We start from the raw sequence: 25,130 nt of genomic DNA, 5'->3' as shown, positions 1-25,130 counted from the left end.
ACAACAACGTGGATGAATCAGAACAGATAAAATGTTCAATAAAAGCAACCACATACTAAAGAATATATATTGAATGATTAAATTTATAAAAATTACAAAAACTAAACTGTAGTGTTCAAGGATACATAGTAAAACCACAAAGCAAAGCAAGGAAATTATCATTATGAAAATTAGGAGAGCAGCTCTCTCCGAGGAGGAGAGACTAAGGGCTTCCGAGGGGCTGGCAGTGTGCTATTTCCCGAACTGGTGGTGGTTACCCAGCTGTTCTCTTTGTCATAAATCACTGAACAACACATTGTATTTTATATATGTTTTATGTTTTAAAATTATTACAGGGGCTTCCCTGGTGGCGCAGTGGTTGAGAATCTGCCTGCCAATGCAGGCCACACGGGTTCGAGCCCGGGTCTGGGAATGATCCCACATGCCGCGGAGCAACTAGGCCCGCGAGCCACAACCACTGAGCCTGTGCGTCTGGAGCCTGTGCTCTGCAACAAGAGAGGCCGCGATGGTGAGAGGCCCGCGCACCGCGATGAAGAGTGGACCCCGCTCGCCGCAACTAAAGAAAGCCCTCGCACAGAAACGAAGACCCAACACAGCCATAGATAAAAAATAAATAAATAAATATTTAAAAAAAAAAAAATTATTACAGAATTAGAAGGATTAAAAAAGAAAACAAAAATAATGTCAAAATCAAAGTCTAATTTGTCCTGAATCAGATTATTACTCAGGGCAGTAGTTACTCCTTGATAGGAAGCTAAAGGCTTTAAATGAAATTAACTGTTTGGGGGGTGGTAGAGTTCATAGCCAGGGAGTATAATATTTAGGGACATACCATGTTACTCTGCAGGCACATCCATGTTAATACAGAAAAGCTAAGATAGAGAAATTGAAAGATTTAGCCAAAATTAAAGAGCAAATCACTGATGGATAAAACGATAATCTAACAAATCAAAAAGTTTAAATTATGTGTTTACCTTCCAACACTTGACAATATCACATTGCCTATTACTTGGCAAACAACGGAAGGGAAAGTATAAAGAAAGGATAACCATAACATGATTTGCAACTTAAGCTCCTGGGTATAAGGTTTTGTATTTTTGAAATACAAGTCAAGCTAACAATAAAAATGTTTTCCCTTCACACCAATTTAGGAGGAAAACTGTAATAACTTTTTCAGGTGCTTGTGTTCAGAACTCTTCATCTGAAACCTATTTTTGCAAACATTCCCACTTATCATTTACAATGCTATTTTATTTAGTCATGTACTATTCCAATGAAATATACAGAGCAAGGTACATTAAAAAACTCTACCTGCAACCTATTCACTTTCTGCGCTTCTTTCAAAGATATAACATGTCCTTTGTTTTCCTGCATCATCATTTGCATTTGATTCTTTAGTTCCTTCACTTCCAGGTCCTTCTGATTAAATACTACTTCATCAGCAGCAAGAGCACACTGGGAGGAGGGAAAGAAAGCACAAGAGAGATTCAATGTGGAAAATACTCGAGAGAGCCCACATAATACCACAAAAACTGTGGTTTAATGACACCTTGAAGATGTCTCTTAAAATTGTCTTATCCTTTGTTTCTGGTTTCTTTATAAGAAAGGCCGAAACAGCTGAGAGGACCTATTACTGCTATAATGTAAGAATTAATCACCACAAAGATAGGAATATTTTCCTTATTTTTATTTCCTGCATTTTAAGATTGAAGCCAGTTATTCAAGTTCTAGAGTACATTCAATGAGATTCTTATAAGTTTTCTAGAATTGCCATGAGATTTTAATGTGGGTTTTTAAAAATCAGAGAGGTCACATTTCCCAAACTGGCCTATAGAGTATAACAATGCATTTGGATGTTTAAATAAAGAACATTTGCTAATTTTGCACCCTTTCACTAAAAAGAGATATATTTTGAAGATGTCTGGAAATATGGTTAAACATATAGTTTTCTTAGTTTGCCTGTCTCCAAATAAACTCGGGATATGCAAATAATACTTTTAAAACAAATTTTGAACTGAATAAACAGAAAATTAACATTGGTCAAGGGTCTACTTTATGCTAGATTGTAACTTGGCATTTTAAAAACATCTCACTGAATAGACATGATTCCTTTTTCATGAAGAAACTAAAGCTCAGTGAGTTAACACCTCTTCCCAAGACAACACACTGGATAAACCAAATTCCTGACAGTCAGCTCCAGGGCCTTTCTAGATCCAAAGCCTATGCTCTTTCCGCTAAGCCACAGGAAAAGAGAAGAATGAGTAGCTATTTACAAAATGGTGCTCTCTTTACAAACAAGATTTAATTCACAAAACCAGAGCATGTGCGTGACCCCTCAGGTGGTGGCGTGGAGGTGGATGGGCCTCTGAACTGGGAACCCACGGACTGAGGCCAGCCTTGAATTTGCTACAGCCTTCCCTTGGGACTTCGGGCAAGTCCCCTCTTTTCTCTGCTTGGGATCTTTGAATGACCAAATAAGGAGGGGACGCATGACCCTGATGGTCCTCATAACCCTATATATTTATATGACCTTTATGACTTTTCTCTTTTTAAAATAAAATATAACTATAATTCTCATTAGTTAATACCCTCTGCTATGGGCAATTAATTGCCCATCCGAGAAGCTTAAAATGTAACTGCTCTCCCAGTGCTGCATATTTAAATATTTTTACATATACTTTATAAACTACAGTTTTATTGTTTATTATTTATTTAAAAGTGTTTATCTGTTGAGTATATTTGTGTTCACATACTGTTCTTGTGTTCAAATTATGGAATAAAAAAGTAACAAAGAGCCTTAAGAGGTATTTATGAGGGGACGAGCTGCCTTCACAGAACCCCTGGCACGTGGCCCTACCTACAACTACTGAGTTCAATCCCTTAGCTGCCACAGATGTATAACCTAGGCCCAGGTAGATGAAGAATAAATGAGAGGAGATCATAATAGGCTAATGTGTATTAAGCCTTACTATAGCTCAGGCATCTTTCTCATCACTTTATGGGAACTAATAATGCTCTAATAGCTTTCAAAGCAACCCTAAACAGAGCTTATTATTAGTGTTTCCATTTTACAGGTAGGGAAACTGAAGCACAGAGGGGTTAAGTATTTGTCCAAGGTCAGAAAGCTAGTAAACAGAGGAGCTGGGATTCAAACCTTGGAAGTTTGTTACCCATGTTCTTAACTACTATGTTCTCTCACAGAAAAAAAAGAACAGAAAATGAAGTTTAAAAAACAATTTTTTAAAGAGACATATGGGGTAAGGAATGACACCAATCATTTGTCTATTTGCTGTTCAGTGGTATCCATAGATTACTACGCCTAGAAGATTGCAGACCAAAAAAGGGAATCAATTTTTTTAAATTGGGAAACACTGAATGCTATATCTCTCACCTGGAGACTCATAATATACATCTGTACTTTTCAAAGTTCTGGGAAGTCTTTGGATTAAGAAACCTGTTTGTTTTTTGCAATCTAGCATTTCCCAAAACAATCTGATCATGGTACCATTTTTCATCAAGACTGTTAATATCTTTGGAATATCATAATCTAGAGTACATAATCTAGAGCAAGTTTAAATTTAGAGTTTCCAACAGATGGAGAGAGGAGGTTACTACCCATCTCACCCGCAAGCAGATGGGTTTTGTGGGCTTCCAAAATCAGTCATCTTAGAAGCATGCTTTCTACCACCAACTCCTATAGTGTACCACAAAGTTCAAGCTTCCTATTACCTGTACTTAATGTTCTGCCAGTTTCTTACACCAAAGAGGAAGGGCCAGGCCTGCTCTATTTAAGAAAAAGGCAGAGCAGAGTTACTGCCTTAAAAAAAAAAAAAATCCATGATTTTAAAAGTAGTACTTTAGGGCTTCCCTGGTGGCGCAGTGGTTGAGAGTCTGCCTGCCAATGCAGGGGACATGGGTTCGAGCCCTGGACCGGGAAGATCCCACATGCCGCGGAGCAACTAGGCCCGTGAGCCACAGCTACTGAGCCTGCGCGTCTGGAGCCTGTGCTCCGCAACAAGAGAGGCCGCGATAATGAGAGGCCGGCGCACCGCGATGAAGAGTGGCCCCCGCTTGCCGCAACTGGAAAAAGCCTTCGCACAGAAACGAAGACCCAACACAGCCAAATAAATAAATAAATAAATAAAATAATAAATAAAGAATTATTTAAAAAAAAAAAACCTTAATAAAAAGTAGTACTTTATATGCTTATATTTAAAGATCAAAGCTTTGTAAAAGAGCAGCAGTTCTCATAGTGTATTCAGTAGTGAATCTTTTAGCATTAACCTTAGATCCTTTCAGGGTATCCATGAGGTTAAAACCATTTTCCTAGTTATACTAAAATGATATTTGCCTTTTTCACCATGTTGTCATTTGTACTGATGGTGCAAAAACAATGATATGTAAAACTGCTGGCTCCTAGTATGAATAAAGAAAGTGTCACCAAACTGTAGTGGTAGTCACTGTATTCTTCACTGCTGTGCACTAACAATACAAACAAACCAACAAATGTCAGTTTCACTTAAGAATATCTTGATGAAGAAATAAACATGATTTTATTAAATCTCAACACATGAGTACTTTTTTAGTATTCTATGTGTCAAATGGGAGGTATGCATAAAGTAGTTCTGCTGTATACTGAAGGGTGATAGTTATCTGGGGCAACAAATCTTGTGCAATTGTTTGAGTTGCAAGCTGAACTAGCCACATTTTTCATAGGGTGCTATTTTTACTCTAAAGAACAACAGACAAACTATTCACACTTGTATGTGTGACAGAACCATCATTTCAAGGAAAACAACTAATAGTATTTGTTGCAAATGATAAAATTCAAGTTTCATGCAAAAATTAGAATTTTAGAAAACACTTCTGCTACTGTAAACTTGACAGCTTTCAGTAATTAAAGACTTTGCAGGTGAGGTCAGTGGTGATATTAAGGAATGTGATTTTTTTTGATACTGTATAGCAAAATGTGTCAGCATTGAAAGATCTGCATAACTTAGTAAACAAATATTTTTCAAGTGTCCAATGCATGTTGATTCAAAATCATGTGTGGATAAAATATCCATTCAAAGTACAAGATAAAAATCAGTGAATGTTAATGTAACAAAATGGTTTCAAATCCCACATTGCAGGTAAACTTTAGGAAATTTCCGCTTGTTGAGTTTTGATGTAATGTGAAACAATATCCACAATTATCTGAAAAAGTCATTAAAATATTCCTCTCTTCCAACTACAAATCTAGATGAGGCTGGATTTTCTTCATATACTTCAACTAAAACAACATATTGCAACAAATTGCATGCTGACAGATATGAAAATCCACCTGTCTTCTATTAAATCAGACACGAAAAGAGATTTGCAAAAATATAAAGCAATTCCACTGTTATTAAATTTTTTTGTTTTGGAAAATAGTTATTTTTAATGAAAAAATGTTCTTTATATTAACATGTAATCGGGTTATTATTGTTAGTTCTGAATGAATTAATAGTTTAAATTTGTTGTTTTAATTCTAATATGGTAAATATCAATAGATAACAACCCACATAAACAAAAGCTCTTTAGGGAACCTCAATTTGAAGAAAGTAAAGAAACCTTGTGAGCAAAAAGTTTGAGAATTGCTGTAATAGAGGTTTCTTTCTAATACATACAAATAGATATTGAGGAAAGATTTCTAACTAGAAAGCCGTCATTACGTATTTTTTCCTATTTTTAAAAAAATGGTGGAATATCCATTTGCCCACCAGATTGCAAACTCCACATAAGCAGAACTAGGTATGTCTATTCTCCATTATTTCCCCAGTGACACATAATCTTTAAATAACAAATGTTTTTCAAATGAAAAGTGGGAAAATGTAATTTTCAACTCAATATACATATATACAATATGTATACATGTACATAGCTACATTCCTTAAATATTATCAAATATGATGATTTATTTGTTTGTCTAAAAAATCAAAACACCAAACTCAAGGGATGAAGTACTTTTTTTCTTTTAAGAAGCACTGACCTAAAGAGGGATTAAAAACTCAATAAAATTTAACCTAATTTTGTTCTGAAACTGTGTTTCTTTTCATCCTCTAAATTAATGACCAGTCCCACAAGAGCCTACTTAATAAATACAACAAATTAGAATACATTTGAAGGAGAAAGGAGGAGGAGCCAAGAAAGAGATGAATTATGAGGAGAAAGCAATAGGAAAAGGGAAAAAGAAACAGAGTAAAGGCAAATGAGATTTTATATATAATCCTTTCCAAAAAAACTTCTGAAATTCCAGAACGACTCTTACTTGCCCAGATAAATTTAGTCTTTAAACAAGTTACTTACAAAGGTAGTGTCTAAGTACCTGGCATTTCTTAAGCTCTCGCTTCAGCTGGAGAACTGTAATATGCTGTGGTCCTTCTTCCAGGTTTCCAATGCCTTGGTGTCCTCTGAATGAGGTGACCTCCTGGGTCACGTTAAACCACTCCTGCAGTTTGTGTTGCTGATTTTGGTTTAGTCTGACAGAATCTTTTAAGTCCACCAGGAAGGTAAAGGCTTCCTCTAAACAATTTTGGTAACCCAAACATTCTCCCTGTAGCTGAGCAACTTGCTCCTCAAGAGAATGGATCCTATTTTTATCAGGAGTCCCCTCCCGATGGATCTGGCTAGTTTGGCTGCTACTAGCCTGCTGGCTTTGCAAAGCTTCTCGAAGCAACTTAATCTCAAATTCCATTTCGCCCATACGGTCTGACTCTGGGCTGAAGTTTAAGGTGGGTTTGTTTCTAATGTTGTGTGCTCTGTTGGCATATTTGAGAGAATTTAAGGACTCGTCAAAATCCGAGGAGGATGGGCTGACACAGGTGATCATGACAGTCTTGGCACTGCCTCCCAGGGAATCTTTCAGAAGCCGGGTAATTTTAGCATCCCTGTATGGAATATGTGAACTCTTCCTGCGTGGGTCCCCAAGAGCGCTTATTACGTTTCCTAAAGCCAGCAAGCCACTGTTGATTTGAATGGATTCTTTGAACCGTTCACCAGTATTCCCTGTTTTGGTTACTCTTTCTGATCCAGCCAAATCCACAAAGTGGAACTTTGAGACAATATGCTGATGGGAATACCACGATCCATCTTCAGCTGTCTCTTTATTTTTCGCCACTTGACGAAGGCTGATTGTGAAAATCGCGTGTGACCTACTGGAGTGCTCGTTCATTTGGGTGGTACCCGTATGCCTGGCTGCATTCCCCATCTCCAGGAGACTCATCACTTCATCTGCACTTTCCACCTGGCATTCCTTGGCCCCAACAATCACTTAAAATAGCAACAGCAAGTTTTAGTAAAAATCCAGTAGAGTTAAATTAACCACACAACAATTATCGTTTGCTTATACTGCCCAGCTAAGACAGTCCCTTTAAAAAAATTCATAGCATTTCAAAATAAAAGTAACATCAGCAACATCATTAAATAATTTTAGATAATCTTCTAACAGGACTATTTCAATAGATGGCATTCATTTTGATGTTTAAATTCTAAAAGATGTCATATATATATGTATGTTTTAAACAATCTGTGGGGTTTTTTTGGAATCACACATCACACTCAATTCTTTAAAACACATGACAAAAGAAAAATTTTTTATTCCAGTATTTTGATTTGTAGAGTCTAATATACTGATTGAAAGATAATAGATTAATTATATATATAACTCAAAAGAATTAATCAGTAGTAGATTAATTAAAATTAAATTAAATTAGTTTCTTTTGAGTTTCATTAATATTCAAGCCATCCTAAGGTTTAAAGTTTTTGGTAAATAACCAATGATAAATGAAAATTTCAATATAAATAAAGTTGTTTATTCATTTTAAAAACAGGTTTCCCCTACATAATATAAGAGTGCAAGGCAATTCAAAAAAGGCAAAAAAGTTTCTATTTTAACGGCAGAATAGAACCCAAAATAACCTAAGCTTACTACATGTGTTATTTGTTTATATCCAAAAATATTTCAAAAAGGAGTAGGTGGATTTGGGATTTGAATCACAGCAGTAAACCTCCCAAGTCTGTGCTTGAATTACAGCACCAAGCTCCCTCTTTAATCAGATCTTGTCATGTCACTGTTTCTTTAAAAAATATTCATTTTTCTTGCATTGTTTCCATCATGACACCTTTTTTAACAGCCCAGTTCATTTAAAGTTCTAATGTACCTGTACTACAACAGGGAGTGCTAAACTATCAGTGAATATAAAATATAACAATTTAACCATAAAGCATAGTATAACTTTTCTAAAAGTTTTCTAATGTTAGGCTATAGCTTAGCACTATCTATGGTCCTCAATCCCAGCTGAAAATCACCTGGGAGCTTTATAAAAGGGAAAGTACCAACACCCATGCCCCATCTTTAACTAATTCATCAGAATCTGTGAAAAGTGGGGCCCAGAAATCAGTATTTCTTAAAAAGCTTCCAAGGTGATGCTAATTGTGCAGCATCCAGGTTAGATACCAACTACCACCTGATACAGAGAAACTCTATAAATATGTCAAACAAATGCATTTTGGTTGTGATTGGGACATTTTATAAGATATGTGGTTATTTGTCTTAAGACTGTTACATCCTACCAAAATTTTTGCAGGATTGCTATCAGGTGTGGAGTATTTCCATCACTAAGTTTATGAGGCGTGATAGTGTATACTTCCGTACTGTCTATTTTACAATAAACATGTATTTTTTTTTGTAACTTTTAATAAAAGATAAAAACATTCAATAATTACATTTTACAGAAGCTCAAAACATCAGTCTGGATTTCATCCAGAAAAGATAAACTATACAAAATTATCTAATAAGGTCACAAAGTACTATGTATGCTTTTTTTCTAAAAAACAAAACAATAACCTATTTCTTCAAACATCCAGCAATGCCAGAGCTGCCAGGACAGGGCCTACAGAGACGAGCTTTACTGCCCCCTGCAGGCTGCTGCTGAAGGAGCGAGCCATCTTATTTTCCTAACTGCCAGGAAATTCCCCCAGGGAATCACTCCCGTGGCAGGATCCTTTATCTCCAGGAAGGAGGAAGGTTCCACTAAATGTGTTTTCTAGGAGAAGAAGACATCTAAGAACAGTCATTGTTATTAATAATCATGAAAATCTGGAAACAACCAAAATGTCCAATAATGGACTATTAGTCAAATCGATTATTATAATATATTCAGAAGACAAAATTACATGACCACATGAAGTCATAAATTTGAAAAATATTTAATGACATGAAAATTCTTACAATATAAATATTAAGTGAAAAAATAAGATGCAATACAATATGTGGGGTTGTGAGTGTATTTTTTTTTTTTAATCAGATGTGTGTAGAAAAAGAAATCTGTAAGGAAACACACCAAAGTTGGAAGTTGCTATTTCTGAGTTCTGAGATTAAAGATGATCTTTAACCTTCTTCCTTATACTTTGCTATGTTTTCAAAATGTTCTACGTTGAACATATTACCTTTTGTTAAGTCAGAAAATCAGAAAGTGTTATTCTTTAAAATACTTGTATTTTGACCTTCCCATTCTAACGTTCTCCCATTTCCAAACAAACAGATATTTAACGAGATTAACAGGTTGACAGCACAGAACGTCAGACCTTGAGAAGCACAACAAAGGACAAGTAAATGTCAATATGAAGGAGCAAGGCTTCCCTGGTGGCGCAGTGGTTGAGAATCTGCCTGCTAATGCAGGGGACACGGGTTCGAGCCCTGGTCTGGGAGGATCCCACATGCCACGGAGCAGCTGGGCCCGTGAGCCACAATTGCTGAGCCTGCGCGTCTGGAGCCTGTGCCCCTCAACGGGAGGGGCCGCGATAGAGAAAGGCCCGCGCACCGCGATGAAGAGCGGTCCCCGCACCGCGATGAAGAGTGGCCCCCGCTTGCCGCAACTGGAGAAAGCCCTCGCACGAACCGAAGACCCAACACAGCCAAAAATAAATAAATAAATAAATAAATAAATAAAAAAGAAAATCCTTTAAAAAAAAAAAAAAAAAAAAAAAAAAATATGAAGGAGCAAACACATAAACTCTAAATTAAAAAATTAAAAAAAAGAGGAAGCAATAGGAGTGCTGGGACAAAAATCAGAAAGGAAGAAAGGAGAGTTCTTGGATCAACTTGGATGAACACCAAAACACCAAAGGGAGAAGCCATCCCCAAGCTCAGGGTAACTCTGGGAGAAAAAAAAGTACAAAAATTAATTTAGCCTATGTCACACTTTCTTAAGATCAGCCCAGGGGCGGGGGAGGTGGCAATTATAGGAAATAATTACAGTTGATCCTTGAACAACACAGGTTTGAACTGTGCAGGTCCACTTACATGTGGATTTTTTTCAATAGTAAATACTACAGTACTATGCAATCTGAGGTTAGTTGAATCCGCTGAGGCAGTACTATGGATACAGAAGGACGACTGTAAATTATACTTGGGTTTTTGACTGCACAGAGGGTCGGCACCCCTAATCGCCACCCTCCCCGCCACATTGTTCAAGGGTCATTTGTATTTGGAATTACACCTTAATAACTTCATCTTACCAACCACCTTGAACTTCTACTTTTCACCTGGGTGCATTAACTGCTACTGGTAATCAATAAGTTATTCAATTTAAAAGCAAAAACAAATGCATTTTGTTTCTATGTCTGTTTTTAAAGAATCCTTGGAAAATATTCAGAAACTGAATTAAATCATATTCATTTCTTAATGAAGACTATCATTTAAGTAGGCTACTTTACCTGTGTTTCCCTTTTCATCTTCTCTGATGTGAAGATCCTTCATAGATGTCTCCAATTCTAGAAGATCTCTTAGGTCTTCCTTGTATACTTCTATATAAGACACTTTTATCTTAGAGTCAATGCTAAGATTTTCAGAGATGTTTTGAAATATTTCTTGGATAGCACGAGGAATGATACCTTTTTGACCCTCCACAACTGAAGCTGAAAATTTAGAGAAAGAAAGCACATCTGAAATTTAAGATATAAGAAAAGCTACAATCAATAAATTTATTTTCTCAAATTTCTATTATAAATTTTTAAAATAGAAAAATAGAACATTTTTTTCTATAAAGTTCAGAAGTGAAAGTTTTCACATGCATGCTCTTACTCAAACTTCATTCATGCATTCATTCAATATTTATATAGTACCTACTATGTGCCAGGCAGTATTCTAGGACCCTGGGAACCATCAGTGAACAAAACAAGGAAAAGATCCCTGCCCTTAAGGAACTGTACTAGGAGAGACTGACAACAGCAAAAAAGAATAAGTGAATTATATAGTATATTAAAAGGCATTAAGTATGCCTGGAGAAGAAAATAGGGCAAGGTAAGGGGGACTGGAAGTGTAAGTGCCTTTGATGGGAGGTGCTTGTAACTTTCAATAGGAAAGTCATGATGGGTGGGCATCACGGAGAAGCTGACATTTGAGCAGAAACTTGAAAGAGGTGGCAGAGGAGCCATGTAGGTATCTGAATGTCCCAGAACAGCAAGCGCAAAGGTGCTAAAATGGTGTGATCCATAAACAAGGAGGCCATTGTAGCTGGAGCAGAGGGAGCAAGGGGAGAGTGGCAGGGCATGAGGTCAGAGAGGTGACAGAAACAAGACCATGTAGGTCCTTGTAGACCACGATAGACTTTAGGTCTTATTCTGGGTGAGATGAGAGCCACTGAAGCAGAGCAGTAACTTGGGATTTAAAAGAGACCACTCTGCTGCGTTTTGCCTCAATCATAGAAGGGTAGGGGCAGAAGTGGGGAGACCACTTAGGAGACCAGTGCACTAATCCAGGAGTCTAGAGGGTTCGGGGGAGAGGTGGACATGACGGTGGCATAAGGTTGGCAGCAGAGAAAGGTGAGAAGTGACCAGATTCTGGATTTATGTTGAAGGGAGAGCCATTAAGATTCCCTGACAGATTGGATATGGAATGTGACAGAAAGTGATGAGTCAAGGATGACTCCAAGATTTTGTCTTGAGCCAGTGGAGTTGCCATCAACTGATATAGGGAAGAGTGTGTGTTGAGTTGGTTTAAGGGGAAAATGGCAGAAGTTCATTTTTTGACCTATTAAGTTTGAGGTATCTATTAGGGATACAATTGGGAAGGTTGAATAGGCAGTTGGATATATGAGACTAGAGTACAAGACAGTCGTCTGGACTGGAGGTAAAAAACTGGAAGGTATATATAGATGGTATTTAATGTCACAGGGCTGGATGAGACCAAGGGGAAAAGCTGAGAGTCAGAAGAGAAGAACACCAAAGATTGAGCCCTGGGCACTTCATCATTTGTTGGTTCACTTATCAGGAACCAGCAAAAGAGCATGAGGAGTGACCAGTTAAGTAGGAGGAAACCAAGAATGTGGTGGCCTGGAAACCAAGTGGAGAGCATGCATCAAATTTGCTGAAAGGCCGGTTTGATGAGAATTGACCACTAAATTTAGTAAAGTGAAGGTCATTTGTGATATTCTGACAATTGCAGTGTCAGTGGTAGTGGAGATGAAAGTCTGAATGGAGTGAGTGTAAGAAAGACCGAGAGGAGAACTGACACCACTAGTCACAGATAATACCTTCAAGGTTCTGCTGCAAAGAGGAGCAGAGAGAAGTGGGGTGGTGGATGGCAGCGAGAGTGGATAAAACAGAGGGGAAGTGAGAAATGTAACCATTATTTTAAGATACAATAAAGACTGATTTACCCAGCATTCTCTCAATTATTAACACTAAAATACTATTAAAAATCACATCATTGTAATTGATGAAAAACTGTATTCACAATGTAATTGTGAACATCAATGTAATTAATGAAAAACTGTGATCACTGTTTATGATTATTCACTGTTTAAAATGTCATGTGAGCAATGATTTTTAAATTTGATAATGCCCCATTTCCTCAAGGTGAGCAAATTGGTCCTCTAGAATACTATGACAATGTTAACCAGCACAGCTTTTTTGGAGAAACATTAGTATCAATAGTATCAAAAGTTGAAACGTGATCACCCTTTGACTCAGATATAGTCTTAAAGAAATACATGTACACATACCCAAAGGTGTTGTATAAGGATCAGTAAAAATTTCTTGTAATTGATAAAAAAATTCCAAACACTAATAAATCCATTAGTAGGAGAATGGTTAACAATGGTATACCATGCACCTATTGTTAAACAGATGTCTAAGATCCATAAAGTTAAAAGAAGCAACTGCAGAGCAAATTCATTTGCATAAAAGAAAACATACATATCTATGCAAAGAATATTTTTGAAAAAATTCACAAAAAATGGTGGTTACATCTGGGGAGTTAGAACAGGGAGAGAAAAGAAAGGAAAACTTTTACTTTTATCTTATGGTTGTAATATCTGAATTTTTACCTTTAGAAATAAACATATAGGGGCTTCCCTGGTGGCGCAGTGGTTGAGAATCTGCCTGCTAATGCAGGAGACACGGGTTCGAGCCCTGGTCTGGGAGGATCCCACATGCCGCGGAGCGGCTGGGCCCGTGAGCCACAGCTGCTGAGCCTGCGCGTCTGGAGCCTGTGCCCCGCAACGGGAGGGGCCGCGATAGTGAAAGGCCCGCGCACCGCGATGAAGAGCGGTCCCCGCACCGCGATGAAGAGTGGCCCCCACTTGCCGCAACTAGAGAAAGCCCTCGCACGAACCGAAGACCCAGCACAGCCAAAAATAAATAAATAAATAAATAAATAAATAAATAAATAAAATTTAAAAAAAAAAAAAAAAAAAAAAAGAAATAAACATATATAGTCTAAAAATAAAAGTTTTAAATATAAATAACTTAAAAATAAACTAAATATACTGTATAGAATTGGAAGCAGCATAAAAAAAAGCTTACAATCAAATGACATGACAATTAAAAAAACTAAATGATATTTATATAACAGTTTAAGGCAAAAATAAAAGATTTAATAAGAAAATATTTATTGAAAACCCCAGGAATGCAATAGGCATAAGTGGCACCAGTGAAGTTCAAAATAGGTACAGGTAGTACCTAAAATATCTAAAATATCTCTCTTTAGATCATTTATTATGGTCTGGGGAGAATCCCTATCATTGGAATGCAACTCATTTATGTTAGCAAGAACCCTTTAAAAAAAATTATTTGTGTCATATTTCTTCACATTTAGCCAAAAAGCATGTTTTGAGATTTCTGGGATGGAAAGGTACAGGTAGTTTGAGGGTAAACAGGCATAAGAAAGGGACAGGGGAGCAAGCCAGGGTCTAACGGCAACAAAGGACGTATGCAGAAGAGAGGTACAGAAAGACCAGTTCTGCCCAAGCCAAGACCTCAATCCAGGAATGAGGGAGGGAACATCTCTACACCTCTTCTCCTCCATCACTGCCTCTTCTCCTCCATCACTTCCGCAACGCAGAACACAGATTAACACAATAACATGAATGAATAGAAATGCATACAAGAGACTCAGATATTTGTACACCAATGTTCACAGCAGCATTAGTCACAACAGCCTAAAGGGGAACACAATTCAAGTGTCCATCAACAGATGAATGGATAAACAAAAGATGACTTATACATACAACGGAAAATCATTCAGTCATAAAAAGGAATGAAGTTCCAATACATGCTACAACATGTAGGATATCCTTAGATACATTATGCTAAGTACAGAAGCCAGACATAGGAGGACAAATACTGTATGATTCCACTTCTATGAAATATCTAGAAGAGGCAAACTTACAGTCAAAGAAAGTAAATTCGAGGTTACCAGGGGATGGCGGGGGAGGACAGTTATTGCTTAATGGGTACAAAGCTTCTATTTGGGGAGATGAAAAATTTTGGAAAGAGCAGTGATGGTTACAAAACACTGTGAATATACTTAATGTCATAAAACTGTACTCTTAAAAATGGTTAAAATGGTAAATTTTGTTTTACATTTATTTTTTTAACCACAATTTTTAAAATAGTAAAAAAATGTACAAGATAAAATTTAGAATAAGTAAAAGAATAAATTGGACTTAAAGTTAAATAAGTTTCTGTAGGCCAATTTAGAAACCTGCCCACCATTTTTAGCATTGTTCCATGGAAAATATATTCCAAGCTACAAAAAGGTGGCTTACAAATGAACCTTAAAAACAACTTGCTTCCAAGTTGAAGATTACCAATGTTCAGATTTTTGGCAACAAACATCCTGAAAATCTGAACCTTACTAACTTGGACCGCCTTTGATTGCCATCATGTAGCAAATATGGGAAGCTGCAGGTTTTTCCAGTACAAGGGAAAGTGAAAATTCCTTTTGGAGAGCTTCCAGGAACTAGCCAATAGTACTATCTATAAACTCCAGCATATATTGAATATATGCATTCTAGATTAGCCAGAATATGAGGCTGATCAGAAATAGCTCATTCATTTCCCACTTCAACAGATAACAAAGCACAGTAACTCAAAAGACTTAAAAAAAAAAAAAAAAAGCTGAATTACAAATAATATTTACAAATGAAGCTTCAAAATGTATTCTGGTAACCTAAAGATCACATTTTCACTGTCACTCTTATATTCCTGAAAGACTATTTCAGAGAGAAAAACTGTAAAGTTTTATACTTTAATAGCCATCATTTAGCTCTTATACACTATTTAAAGAGTATGCAAATGAAAGTTTTTAGAGAAGATTACGCCTGGTAAAAGTTGGTAAATCCAAGGTTCTGAAAAGCAGGGAAATGAATAGTAGTTTAAATAAGCATCATATTGAAAAATAAGAGATTTTCATCTACCACAGTGCCTAGCATGGTACTCTAGCCACTGCAAAAGCTCAGTAAATTATTTATTGGAGAAAAAAACTACATTATTTGCATGGTCAATAATCAAACAGCAGATGACTGACCCAGAATTGGTGTCTTACAGATAGGCTGGGAAATCAAAAATGCTATTTTCACAAATACACCAAGAAATGTAACTTCAAACAACAAAGTGCAATTCTTCACTTATCAGATAGTGAAAAAAAAATTTTGGATTTATGATTTCCAGTAACTGGCAAGGATATGAGCAAATAAATGGCTTTCACATATTGGTGGCAGGATATAAACTGGTACACCCTTTTGGATAATTTGTCAGTATCTATCCACATTTTAAATGTGCATACCCATTACTCAACAAATCTACTTCTAGGAATCTATTCTACAGAAACACTAACAAACGGATGCAAAGTTAAATGTATAAAGATATATACACTGTAACTTTTTATAACAGTAAAAATCAAAACCAACCACTAATCCTGTCCATTAATACTGGAATGGATGAACTATGATCCATTCAAACTATGGAACATTATATGTACAGCCCAAAAAAATGAGGTGAAACTCTATGACCCAAATGGAAAGAAATGAAATGATATTTTATATCGTTAAATGCAAAAAGAAAGTTACAGAATCACAGGTATGAAATACCTCATCAAACAAATAAACTAACAACAAAAAAAAACAAAAAACTACATGTGTGAGTACTTGTAATATACCTAGAAAAATGTCTAGAGGACTCTGAATGTATACATCAAACTGTTATTTCCTGGGAATGAGAGGAGCTTTCATTTGCTTAATTAGATTTCTTAAGCATCACTTGCAATTCTTTTTACAATGAACATTAATTTTTTTTAAACTAGCAGAAAAAAACATCAAAAACTCTTCCTAATGGTGATCTATTTCTTTTGGTATGAAGTATTTTAGAGCAGCTAAAATATTTTAGGACAATAGATAACTTTAATAACCTTTTCCCTTAAGGAATTAAAATTGTATTCATGGCCTCTTAAAAAAAAACCATATAGCTGTAAGTATGTGACCAAGCTGTGAAAATTGTTAAGGGAGTAGAACTTAAAAGTTCTCATCACAAGAAGAAAAATGTAACTGAGGTGATTGATGTTAACTGAACTTACTGTGGTAATCATTTTGCAATATATAGATATATCAAACTATTATGCTATATACTTTGGACTAATACAAGTTACATGTCAATTATATCTCAAAACTGGGGAAAAACAGCAAAGGGCTGAATACTGAACATTGTCTTAAACATCTTTCCTCAAGCAAATATAATCATAAATTGTTTAATGAAACTTCAATATTTAAAACAAATCTTTCAAAGATGATGATCTTATGAACACATCTGTTATCCTATTGATTATTTCATTCAGTTAATATGCTGAGCACCTACTATGTGTCAGGCACTGTGGTATTTCAGCTTCTTTCTACTGTCTCAAATAAAAGTCAAAGAGTATGAGAATCTTACCAACATGGCCTCCTCCAATGGTGTATGTCTTCCCAGATCCAGTCTGTCCATAGGCAAAAATGGTTGCGTTATAGCCCTCAATGAGTGACAACACTAGTGGCTTTATACAGGTATTATAAACTTCATCTTGAGTGGAATTTTTGCCAAAAACAAAATCAAAAGTAAAGACTCTATCTTTCCCAATGATAACTTGTTGGGTGTTTGGAATAACTCTCACACAAGCTTGATGATTATGAAGAACTTCTTTGCACAGCAGAGGTCTAATTCTTACAGCAACTTTTACTGGTATTTCTTCCATGGCAGCTTAGATTTTACTAAATAGATTTTCTACTTAATATGCAGTATCTAGTGTGAGAAACATCCATTTTACGTAAGATCTGGACCCCTGTGTATCAAAATAAAAACAAAATTTAGTTATTGACTTCTCTATCCTAATAAACTAAGCAACTTCTAAAGCAAAGTCAATTAAAGCAGGTTTTGTTCTAATATAAGATAGCTACAAAGAGTAAATCTGTCTTGAAAAAGTATACCTATAATTTATAGATGAAATGATATGATGTCTGGATTTGCTGCAAAATAATCTAGGGGATGGGAGCCTTGAGTTGGTAAATGATGAAGCAAAGTGATAAGTGCATGGGATTCCATTATGCTATTCTTTCTATAGTGGTAATATGTTTCCCAGCTCATTAATCTAAATATTGAATAATTGGGGAATTAGAAACATAAGGCAAGGACTTCCCTGGTGGCGCAGTGGTTAAGAACCGGCCTGCCAATGGAGAGGACACGGGTTTGAGCCCTGGTCTGGGAAGACTCTACATGCCACGGAGCAACTAAGCCTGTGCACCACAACTATTGAGCCCATGTGTCACAACTACTGAAGCTCGTGTGCCTAAAGCCTGTGCTCTGCAACAAGAGAAGCCACCACAATGAGAAGCCTGCGCACCGCAACGAAGAGTAGCCCCCGCTCTCAGCAACTATAGAAAGCCCATGTAGCAACGAAGACCCAACTCAGCCATAAATAAATAAATAAATTAAAAAGAAACATAAGGCAAGGAAATAACTGGGTAATTGTACACGTACACAAGTAGTACAAAGCAAACCCTTAGATTTTTACAGCTATGTACTGAAAAATAACATCTCCTCTTCGTCGCAAATGTTAGAAATCAATCCATGAAAATAGTTTTACGGATTTCTATAAGTCAATGTAAATTTAAAACTAAATTTTCTATTCAAAAATAACCAAAACTAACAGAAAAACTGCTGTTCCACTCCTAAATTACATGGTACTTATTTCTGAAGATCTCTGGTGGAATTAATACATTAAAAATTATATTGGGGGACTTCCCTGGTGTCCAGTGGTTAAGAATCCGCCTTCTGGGCTTCCCTGGTGGCACAGTGGTTAAGAATCCGCCTGCCAATGCAGGGGACACGTGTTTGAGCCCTGGTCCATGAAGATCCCACATGCCGCGGAGTAACTAAGCCCATGCGCCACAACTACTGAGCCTGTGAACCTAGAGTCCGTGCTCTGAAACACGAGAAGCCACTGCAATGAGAAGCCCGCACACGGCAACAAAGAGTAGCCCCCACTCACCATAACTAGAGAAAGCCCGTGTGCAGCAACAAAGACCCAGTACAGCCAAAAATAAATAAATAAAATAAATTATTTTTAAAAACAAGCAAAAAAGAATCCGCCTTCCAATGCAGGGGATGAGGGTTCGATCCCTGGTTGGGGAATTAAGATCCCACACACCATGGGCAACTAAGCCCGTGCACCACAACTACAGAGCCCATGCACTCTAGAGCCTGCGCGTCACAACTACTGAACCTGTGCGTCCCAACGAACAATGCCATGTGCCACAATTAAGAACCAGTGCCGCCAAAAGTAAAATAAATAAATATTTTTTAAAAATTGCAGGGACAATGTTTTAAAAAAATTAAATTGGTAGCTATACTTACAATGAACAACCTGAAAAATAAATTAAGAAAACAATTCCATTTACAATAGCATTACAAAGAATCAAATAAATTTAGGAATAAATTTAACAAAAGATGTGTAAAACTTACACTCTGAAAACTACAAAATATTGTTGAAAGTAAAGAAAATTTAAATAAATGGAAAAACATATGTTCATGGATTGGAAGACTTAACATATTAAAATGGCAATATTCCCCAAATTGATCTAAAGAGTCAACAGAATGCCTACCAAAATCCCAGCTGACTTCTTTGTAGAAACTGACAAGCTGATCCTAAAATTCATATGGAAATTCAAGGGACATAAAATAGCCAATACAATAATGAAAAAGAACAAAGTTAGAGGACATACTTCCCCAATTTTAAAACCAGGCAACAGTAAACAAGACAGTGTGGTACTGGCATACGACAGACTTAAAGATCAATGGAAAAGAACTGAGAATACAGAAATAAATCCTCACATTTATGGGCAACTGATTTTCAACAACAGTGTCAACACAATTCAATGGGGAAAAGATAGTCTTTTCAACAAGTGGTCATGGGACAACTGGATATCCACATGCATAAGAATGAAGTTGGACTTCTACCTCACATCGTATACAAAAGTTAATTCAGAACGGTTCATAGGACTTCCCTGGTGGCGCAGTGGTTAAGAATCAGCCTGCCAATGCAGGGGACGCGGGTTTGATCCCTGGTCTGGGAAGATCCCATATGCTGCAGAGCAACTAAGCCCGTGCACCACAACTACTGAGCCTGCAAGCCACAACTACAGAGCCCGTGCACCGCAACTACCGAAGCCCACATGCTCTAGGGCCCGCATGCCGCAACTACTGAGCCTGCGTGCTGCAACTACTGAAGCCTACTCGCCTAGAGCCCATGCTCCACAACAAGAGAAGCCACCACAATGAGAAGCCTTCTCACTGCAACGAAGAGTAGCCCCCGCTTGCCGCAACTAGAGAAAGCCCGCGCACAGCAATGAAGACCCAATGCAGCCAAAAAATAAATAAAACTTTAAAAAAAAGATACTCAAGAATGTTTAAAAAAACAAAACAAAAAAAAATCGTTCATAGACCTAAACGTAAGAGTTGAAACTATAAAAGTCTTAAAAGAAAACACAGGGGTAACTCTTTGTAATCTTGTATTTGGCAATGGTTTCTCATTTATGACACCAAAAGCAAAAGCAATAGCAATGAGCAGTAAAAGGAAAAGTAGATAAAATGAACTTAATCAAATTTAAAAGTTTTGTGCCTCAAAGGATACCACCAAGAAAGTGAAAAGACTAGTGCTGTGAATAGCAGCACTATTCACAATAGCCAAGACATGGAAACAACCTAAATGTCCATCAACAGATGAATAGATAAAGAAGATGTGGTACGTATACACAATGGACTACTGCTCAGCCATAAAAAAGAATGAAATAAGGCCATTTGCAGCAACATGGATGGACCTACAGATTATCATACTAAGTAAGTCACACAGAGAAAAACAAATACCATATGATATCACTTATATGTGGAATCTAAAATATGAGGGCTTCCCTGGTGGCACAGTGGTTGAGAGTCCACCTGCCAATGCAGGAGACACGGGTTCGAGCCCTGGCCCGGGAGGATCCCACATGCCGTGGAGCAATTAAGCCCATGTGCCACAACTACTGAGCCTGCACTCTAGAGCCCACGAGCCACAACTACTGAGCCCACGTGCCACAACTACTGAAGCCCGCGTGCCTGGAGCCCGTGCTCCACAACAAGAGAAGCCACTGCAATGAGAAGCCCGCGCACCTCAAGGAAGAGTGGCCCCCACTCGCCGCAACTAGAGAAAGCCCGCATGCAGCAGCGAAGACCCAACACAGCCAAAAATAAATAAATAAATTTTAAAAATAAAATAAAATATGACACAAATGAACTTATCTATGAAACAGAAACAGACTCAGAGACATAGAGAACAGACCTGTGATTGCCAAGGTGGAGGGAGGGTGGGGGAGGGACAGAGTGGGAGTGTGGGGTTAGTAGATGCAAACTATTATGTATAGGATGGATAAACAACAAGGTATTACCGTATAGCACAGGGAACTATATTTAATATCCTGTGATAAACCATAATGGAAAAGAATATAAAAAAGAATGTGTGTGTGTGTGTGTGTATATATATATATAAATAACTGAATTTGCTGTAGAGCAGAAATTAACACAACATTGTAAATCAACTATACTCCAATAAAATTTTTTTAAAAAGAAATACAATATTGTAACATTAAAAAAAAGAAAATGAAGATTATTCACTGAATAGGACAAAATATTTGCAAGTCATATATCTAATAAGGATTTGTATCCAGAATATACAAAGAACTATTACAACTAAATAGTAAAAAGACAACCAAATTTAAAAGTGGGCAAAGGTGGGCTTCCCTCGTGGCGCAGTGGTTAAGAATCCGCCTACCAATGCAGGGGACATGGGTTTGAGCCCTGGTCCGGGAAGATCCTGCATGCCGCAGAGTAACTAAGCCCGTGCGCCACAGCTACTGAGCCCATGCTCCACAAGAAGAGAAGCCACCGCAATGAGAAGCCCATGCACCGCAACGAAGACCCATTGCAGCCAAAAATAAATAAATAAAATAAATAAACTAAAAAAAAAAAAAAAGTGGGCAAATGATCGGAAAAGACAGTTCTTCAAAGATGATATAAAAATGATCAATAAGCAAATGCAAAGACGCTCAACATCATTAGCTATGGGGGAAATGCAATCAAAACCACAATGAGATACCACTCCACTCCCACTAACACAACTATAATAAAAAAGACAGATCATAGTAAGTGTTGGCAAGAAGGTAGAGAATATGGAAACCTGATGGGAATGTAAAATGATGCAGCCACTTTGGAACAGTCTGGCAATTCCTCAAAAAGTTAAACACAGAGTTACCATTTGACCCAGCAACTCCGCTCTTAGGTATATACCCTAAAGAAATGAAAATATATGTTCACATAAAAACCTGTACATGAATGCTCACAGTCTTGGTAGCATTATGCTTACACCATATAAAAGTTTTTTGAAAAGTGACATGTAATCTACATCTAAATGCAGATGAAAAATAATCAGTTTAGGATAGGACTGGGCTCTTTGGAGAAGAGTCTTGAACACTATCATTAAGTAACCTAGCAGACTAATGGACTAAAATAACATTTTCAGCACTACATGCAATGGAATGTTAATTAAGACATATCTAATACTCACTAGCCTTTTAAAAAAACTCTGCAGCAATACTGTGCATTTATAATTTTGTGAGTGGACAGTCTGAAAAAGATCACAATAACAGAAAAACATTTACATCACTCTACTAAGAGTCCAAAGAGAGTAAAAAAATATCAGCTCCCCTGTGCTGTAAAATCCCAAAACAGAGTCAACAAACTATCTTTAATGGCCAAAGGGATGCACCTAACCTTGGCAGTTTTAATCATTCTAGTGAAATTCTGCACTGAAAAAATAAATATTCATAAATATGATAAATCTTTTCCTGGACAATAAAGGACTCTACAATCATTTGGTACTGCAAACTTTTCCAAAGAAACTACAGGGATGTAGTATGACTTGATTCTTCCAAATGTCTCTGAACACCTATATTAGGAGTTTTTATCATACAAATTAGTTTATTTTTTTATATATAAATTTTATTTATTTATTTATTTTTGGCTGCATTGGGTCTTTGTTGCTGCACGTGGGCTTTCTCTAGTTGCAGCGAGTGGGAGCTACTCTTTGTTGCAGTACACGGGCTTCTCATCGCAGTGGCTTCTCTTGTTGTGGAGCATGGGCTCTAGGCATGTGGGCTTCAGTAGTTGTGGCACACAGGCTCAGCAGTTGCAGCTCAAGGGCTCTAGAGTGCAGGCTCAATAGTTGTGGCGCAAGGGCTTAGTTGATCTGCAGGCATGTGGGATCTTCCTGGACCAGGGCTTGAGCCCGTGTCCCCTGCATTGGCAGGCAGATTCCTAACCACTGCGCCATCAGGGAAGCCCCTATTTCTTTTTTTTTATACCATCACATTAAAACAAAAGTCATGGTCTATGTTAAGCTAAACCTAACTACTTCCAGTGAAATTGTTAATAAAAGGTGCCAAGTGTAATTGAGATGTTTTCACTTTCTTGGTTTTTTTTTTAATAGAAACATCTATAAACAATCTGGCTACAAAGGCAATAGAAATTCACCTACTCTAATCAGTAAAAAACCGATAAGGGCCCATAAACATATAGCTTGCAAAAAATTAATATACAAGAATTTACATTTAGGGAGTTCTCTGGCGGTCCAGTGGTTAGGACTCTGGGTTTTCACTGCTGTGGGCGGGGATTCAACCCCTGGTGGGGGAACTAATATCCCACAAGCCCTGCGGCACGGCCAAAAAATAAATAAAAAGTAAATTTAAAAAATTTTAAAAAGAATTTACATGTCTTTTAAAAAATCCATAGCACTGGGGCTTCCCTGGTGGCGCAGTGGTTGGGAATCTGCCTGCTAATGCAGGGGACACGGGTTCGAGCCCTGGTCTGGGAGGATCCCACATGCCACGGAGCAGCTGGGCCCGTGAGCCACAATTGCTGAGCCTGCGCGTCTGGAGCCTGTGCCCCGCGACGGGAGGGGCCGCGATGGAGAAAGCCCCGCGCACCGCGATGAAGAGCGGTCCCCGCACCGCGATGAAGAGCGGCCCCCGCTTGCCGCAACTGGAGAGAGCCCTCGCACGAACCGAAGACCCAACACAGCCAAAAATAAATAAATAAATAAATAAATAAATAAATAAATAAAATCAAGTAAAACTTTAAAAAAAAAAAAAAATCCATAGCACTTATACTTCTTCAGATTCTGATCAATTACAGCCATCAGAAGCGTACGTATTAATCTCACCAATCAATGTAAAGAAAGGTGAAATCCGACTGGCTGGCATACTCAATGGAGTTTTGAAATCTGAGCAAAGGAAGAAATATTTGATCACTGATGCCATGTCGTTGATCAGAAAAGTGTCTCCAAACACCGTGGCCACCCCGTGCCCTTGGCTTTTCAGAAGTAGTGACTGTCTAAAAATTGTAGTTTGTAAGTAATATTTTCGTAAGAAACTTTCTGGCAAATGGATAGTGAATCTCATAAGGATCTCAGAAAAGGCCCCAAATGCATAAAGAACAGATGGAGAAGACAGGAAGCGAACAGGGGAAACAACAAAGATTTTTAAAGTTGGAGTGGGCGAAGTTTTATTTTTAAAGTGTTTCAAAGAAAGAATCTGGGCACCCTTTCTTTCTCAATTATCACCTGCTCTAAGGGAGGGGTCTTTCAGACTTCCGCAGAGCTTAGAATGCACCGAAGTTTCAACATCCGCAATGGAAAAAGGACGCCTGTGACAAAACGAAATCCCCAAGGAAGGTGGGCCTTTCCACCCCTCTTCAGATACCGCAGCTGGAAGCATGAAAACAAGAAATACACAGGATCCGATTCCGTGAGGCTCGGTCCGGGGTTCCCGGGGTTCCCGCGCGTCCGTCTTCCCCAAGCCCTTCTACCTCAAGGGGCACCCAACTTCCCCGGCCGCTCGCCTGGGAGTCCCAGCATAGGCCCAGGCCCCTCGGGGGCACTGCTCCGCCTTGCGGGCGCCCCAACCGCCCTCCCCGCCAGCCGAGCCGCGGCGGCTCCCAATCCCCCGGCCGGCCCCCTCTCCTCCCAACGGCCGGCCGGGGACACCAGCTCAGAGAGCAGGCCAGCGCCGCACCAGGCCCGACCCCGCCAGCCCGGCCCGGCCCGCCTGCCACTCACTGACCGGTTCGAGAAACCCCAGTCTCCCGCGGCTAGCGCAGCGCAGTACTCTTCGCCTTCACTTCGCACCGCCGCGCCGCAGCTACTGCCGCAGCCCGCGCCTTTTGTTGTCGTGGGTTCTCCCGGCAACCAGCAAAATCCGCGCTGACGCGCC

At 38.1% G+C, this 25,130-nt stretch overlaps 1 protein-coding gene across 11 annotated transcripts in view; it reads right to left on the bottom strand.

Annotated features, from left to right (window-relative positions):
• KIF27 (kinesin family member 27) overlaps nucleotides 1-25,130 on the bottom strand; it is a 99,678-nt gene extending 74,548 nt beyond the window's left edge. For 6 of the 11 annotated variants that reach the window (XM_057548773.1, XM_057548774.1, XM_057548771.1 and 3 more), the window contains exons 1-5: nucleotides 24,981-25,130; nucleotides 17,230-17,614; nucleotides 10,738-10,938; nucleotides 6,347-7,290; nucleotides 1,312-1,455 (exon numbers count right to left, since the gene is read on the bottom strand). In XM_057548773.1, the coding sequence (XP_057404756.1) occupies nucleotides 1,312-1,455; nucleotides 6,347-7,290; nucleotides 10,738-10,938; nucleotides 17,230-17,527 (1,587 nt within the window). In that variant the 5' untranslated portion in view covers nucleotides 17,528-17,614; nucleotides 24,981-25,130. Of the gene's footprint in view, nucleotides 1-1,311; nucleotides 1,456-6,346; nucleotides 7,291-10,737; nucleotides 10,966-17,229; nucleotides 17,615-24,481; nucleotides 24,626-24,980 lie in introns of all 11 variants that reach the window. The other 5 variants (XM_057548775.1, XM_057548778.1, XM_057548772.1 and 2 more) reach the window with 4 other exon arrangements.

Source organism: Balaenoptera acutorostrata, chromosome 6, assembly GCF_949987535.1.
Source record: "Balaenoptera acutorostrata chromosome 6, mBalAcu1.1, whole genome shotgun sequence".
Classification (NCBI taxonomy): domain Eukaryota; kingdom Metazoa; phylum Chordata; class Mammalia; order Artiodactyla; family Balaenopteridae; genus Balaenoptera; species Balaenoptera acutorostrata.
This window is presented reverse-complemented; position numbering and strand designations above follow the sequence as displayed.